This window comes from Vigna unguiculata, chromosome 6, assembly GCF_004118075.2.
Source record: "Vigna unguiculata cultivar IT97K-499-35 chromosome 6, ASM411807v1, whole genome shotgun sequence".
Classification (NCBI taxonomy): domain Eukaryota; kingdom Viridiplantae; phylum Streptophyta; class Magnoliopsida; order Fabales; family Fabaceae; genus Vigna; species Vigna unguiculata.
Genome location: NC_040284.1, coordinates 33,478,896 through 33,483,887, shown reverse-complemented (window position 1 = coordinate 33,483,887; position 4,992 = coordinate 33,478,896). Strand labels below are relative to the sequence as shown.

The following is a 4,992-nucleotide window of genomic DNA, read 5'->3' as shown; positions in this document are numbered from 1 at the left end:
TGCATAAAAGTGTGCTAAAATATATATAGTTAATTACATTTTTTAATTATAAAATAAAAAGTAATAAAATATTTATAATATGATTAATTATATATATGTTTATTAAATAATTACTGATACCTTATATAACTGATTATATTAAATTATAATTTTCATGTAAGTAATCCTTTATTCATATTTATATTTTAATCAAAAAATAAAAAAAATTACTTTTACTTATTTCAATTTTTAATAGAAATGAAGTTATTCTATTTTTATTTTCATTCTTTCAAACTACTAAACCAATGTAGGTTTTGATTATAAACATTTAAAAGATAAATATTGTTAAAAAGGTAATGTAAGAAAAGGTAAAAGAAAGAAAATGCATTATAATGTTGTTACAAAGAAAAAAAGTGTAAGTTACTCCATAAGTTTAAAGTAGAAGAAGACAAGTTCTTCACCGATGGTAATGGGAGGAGGTTGAATGAAGAATCTGGAAAATTGACCTAGGAGAAGACTTTTGGCACGTGTCAGGCGAAGCAAAAAGTGTGTGGTATTTTGACACTAACAACTGGGAAACAAACAAAAACAGCCTCTTTCAACCATGGAATCTGCATCCCAATAAAACCCTCCCTACCTCACAACACAATTTTCCAACAACAAAACTCGATATTAACTTCTCAACTCTTCTCTATTACACTCTCTACTACTGTTTTTCAAGTGCTTAACAACCCACTTATCCACTCAGATTCATTTCTATTGGTGGCGGTGGTTGGTAGCGTACAAAACAGAACCATGAAAAATGTGTGCAATGTGGTGCAGGCCATGAAACCTACCCTGCTGATGCTGGTGGTGCAAATAGCATTTGCCGGTGTTAATATCTTCTACAAGCTTGCCGTGAATGATGGCATGAGCTTGAGGGTCATTGTTGCCTACCGTTTTCTATTTGCCACCACTTTCATTGCTCCACTTGCTCTCATTCTTGAAAGGTACCATTCGTGGTTCAATCTGATATACCTTTTTTATAATTTGTTACACTCACTTGTCTTTATACAATTTATTATTATTATTATGATGTTCTTTTGAAGAGCTTGATTTTCATTTCTGGGTGAAAAACCTGGAGCAATATATGAAAACGAAAGTTAATGAAGAGAAAGAGAAAAGAAGGTGACATTGTTTTGGTGGTTGATGATTGGCAGGAAGAAGAGGACAAAGATGAATCGGACCATACTGTTTCAGTCATTCCTTTGCGGCTTATTTGGGTATACGTTGTCGTTTAACTGTTCACATGCGATTTTCTTGTTCCTTAGCTATCTCTTCTCTAGACAACTTTGATTTTGAACCAAATACATGTCATGTCATGTAAGATGATGATGAGTTTTGTAGACTGTGTTTTTGCACCATGAATTTGTATAAGTAGGTAGCAATATTTACGCGTTATTCTTCTGCATCATCGAACTGTTTTTTTCAGCTGTCTCCCCTCCTCCGGCAAGTTTTCAGGAACTTTCCATGAATAATGTCTTTATTCTATTTATTATAAATTATAAATATACTACTCTTTCTTTAACTGCAATAATTTATTACTAATAAATACCGATTCAGTTATTAAAATTATTTTTCTTTTATCTCTGTTTGGCAATACTTTTTTTTCTTTTCAAAATTATGTTTCAAACACTCCTTCTTACTTTCATATATCTGATTCTAATAAATGACATTTGGAAAGGTTTAATTTAGATGATTTTAATTAAATAGTCTTTCTTAATTGGAAAGAGCATGATGTGAGAAAAAGAGAAAAAAAATATTAGAGATGATAAATATCTTTTATGTGATATTAAATTGAGTATATTACATTTTAATATACACTTTTATTCATAGTAGTCCTTTTAAATTACTCAAGGTTTATAATTTATTAGATAATTTAAAAATCGTTAAATATTTTTTTCACTTTTTCTCTTCATTAATTGTTTTTAATATTCACACAAATTCACTTCTAATATTGTTTTGATTATATTTTTTTATGTCCTTTAGTTCAGAGGGTAAAAAAAAATACAAATTTTAATTTTATTAGATTAAGTAATTTTTAAAATACATATATAATATGTTTATTTATTTTTAATATTTTTATTTATAATTTATATTTTAATTTGAAAATATCTGACTTAGTCAATTTCAAATATTCAATCAACTAAATCTAAATGTGTCTTTCTTATATTGAATCTTCAATAATATTATTAAGTTTTTTTTGTTATATTTACTTTTTCTTATAATAAACTGTTACTCAATTTGTTAGATCAAGAATACATATATAATATGTTTATTTACTTATAATATTTTAATTTGTTGTTTTATTTTTTTATATAATATTTCACTCACTTAATTTTAAGTATTCAATCAATTAAATCTTTAAATTGTGTGTCTTTCTTATATTAAATGTTTAATAATATTGCGTTTTTTCTTATAAATTTTATATTTATTCATCTAATCTTATCAATATCCCTGAAAAGTAAATGTAAAAAATTGAAAAAAAAAATGAAAAAAAAAGAAAAATTATAAACTCATATAGAAAATATACAAGCTAATTAAAACAAGTTATCTATAATTTAATCTGTTGAAGTTATAAACTAATTATTCAAGATCTTATTAATACAGGCAAATAAATTTATGTTCCTCTTAAATTAAGTTAAAAAAACCAATTTTTTGCTAAAGACGGGTTTTCTTGTTTTATTATAAAATAAGTGGTAATATAAAAACAAAAGGTGAAATTTAGTGATTGAATAACTTTTGTTATTTGTTATTTTTTTTTTTTAAACGAACTGGTCTTGATTTAACATGCAGGGGATCTTTAGCTCAGAATTTCTACTTGCAAGCTCTGTCGTTAACATCTGCAACATTTGCATCTGCAATGGCTAATCTTGTACCAGCCATAACCTTCATCATGGCCGTTTGCTTTGGGTAAACTTAGTATATTCCTCATTTTTTTTTCTTCTCAAATTCTCCTGAATTCACTTTTAAATTAATTTAACTTAATTGTTTAATTATTTTCAGTTTGGAAAGATTGAATTTGAAAACAACACCAGGGAAGGCCAAAATAATGGGTACATTAATTGGAATTAGTGGGGCAATGGTGCTTACATTTGTTAAAGGTAAAGATATTAAGATAGGAACCTTTCACTTCAATCTTTTGCATCAGAAGGGTGCGCACCCGCAGGTGCATGCCACCGCTGGTGCCAACATCGTCATGGGTGCTTTGTGCGCACTGGCTAGTGGAGTCAGTTATGCGTCCTGGCTCATCATTCAGGTAAATAAATTTTTTTCGTTGTTTAATTCAGATTTTCTTTCGTGTTTTTCTCATAAACTTTTAGCTTCTAACTTTCTCATGTTGTTCAAATCTTAATTTTTGTTTTGAAATTTAATTTTGACCAGGCGAAGATGAGTAAAAAATACCCTAATCCGTACTCTAGCACTGCGTTGATGTCACTGTGGGGAGCATTAGTGTCCATCGTGTTTGCACTTTGCCTTGAGAGGGACTGGAGTCAGTGGAGGTTGGGTTGGAATATTAGGCTTTGGACCGCAGCATATGCGGTATTAATCTTTGCATAATTTCGTAAGTTTTTTTATTGTCTAAAATGTCAATATAGGTTCTATCTTTCTATGATTAAATACAAAATGTTGTTGTCTGAATGGTGTTGTAGGGTATTGTGGTTTCTGGGATTATGGTGGTTGTGATTTCATGGTGCATCAAAATGAGAGGCCCATTATTTGTCTCTGTTTTTAACCCTCTGATGCTAGTGATAGTGGCCTTGGCTGGTTCTACCATGTTGAAGGAGAAGCTACACCTTGGATGGTATGTAGTGTTTTTAGAATTACAATTATTCAGGTTAATAATCCAATCATAAGGGTTTAGCATTTGAATATGCAATGATGTTGACTGTTTCAGAAATGAATTTGTTTCAGCATTATTGGAGCAGTGCTGATTGTGGGTGGCTTATACATGGTTTTATGGGGTAAAAGTAAAGAGATGAAGAAAAGTGATGAATTGGTGGCAGCACATAGCCCCCATGAGGAGGAGTCTGTTAGGGTGGAAGTAGTAGTGAGGGGTGAAGTAGAAGATGAAAGCAAGCAAAAGAAAAGACATGAGAATGATGAAAAGCTAGAGCAGAATTCACATGTAGCAAGTGAGAGTAACCAAGGAAGAGATGAGGAAAAATCTAATACTCTTCTATGTACTTAATATGCTTATGCTTTAGATTGTACTTAGGAATAGATACGGATGATTCATCCATGGAAAGTATATTATCCTTTTCTAACCCAAACCAACTTGCTAATGTCATTTTTAGTAGTTCTGAAACATTGAAAACACTTTTAAGCAAGTTAACATGAGTTTTAACACCAAAACATAGTGGCTACTGGGGGGTTCAAAGAAAAATGGGCTAGCCAGCCCATTATGGAAAGGAGTGTAGAACTAAATAAGGTGGTGTAATTAGTAAAAAAGGTGTTGGGCTAGCTAACTCATTGAAAAACGCGTGTTAAAATAAAATCAGTTGGTGTAGGAAGTGAAAAGGTGGCTTCTCCCTGCACCCCCAAACCTTATCTTGTACCCCCAATAATTACCCTTATGATCCTAATCAAAAGTATGAAATGGATTCCGAAATCCGTTTTATAAATTTTCATGTTTTTTTATGAAACGGATTTCGGAATCCGTTTCAGAAAAGTATGAAACGGAATTCAAAATCCGTTTCTAGAAAAAAAATTAAAATTTGTGAAACGGATTTCGGAATCCGTTTCAGAAAAGTATGAAACGGATTCCGAAATCCATTTCTAGAAAAAAAATTTAAAATTTGTGAAATGGATTTCGGAATCCGTTTTAGAAATGTATGAAACGGATTCCGAAATCCGTTTAAAAAAAATTAAAATTTGTGAAATGGATTTCGGAATCCGTTTTAGAAAAGTATGAAACGGATTTCAAATTCCGTTTCAGAAAAGTATGAAACAGATTTTGAAATCCGTTTCACA

General features: G+C 30.3%; 1 protein-coding gene across 1 annotated transcript; it reads left to right on the top strand.

Moving 5' to 3' along the window:
* Positions 1-643: 643 nt before the first annotated feature.
* On the top strand, positions 644-4,432 carry LOC114189078 (WAT1-related protein At1g68170-like). Its single transcript, XM_028077786.1, has 7 exons — positions 644-968; positions 1,179-1,241; positions 2,815-2,931; positions 3,025-3,277; positions 3,403-3,561; positions 3,672-3,823; positions 3,934-4,432. Exons 1-7 carry the CDS (start codon positions 775-777, stop codon positions 4,208-4,210), a joined length of 1,215 nt encoding a protein of 404 aa, XP_027933587.1. The 5' UTR covers positions 644-774; the 3' UTR covers positions 4,211-4,432.
* The last annotated feature ends 560 nt before the right edge of the window (positions 4,433-4,992 follow it).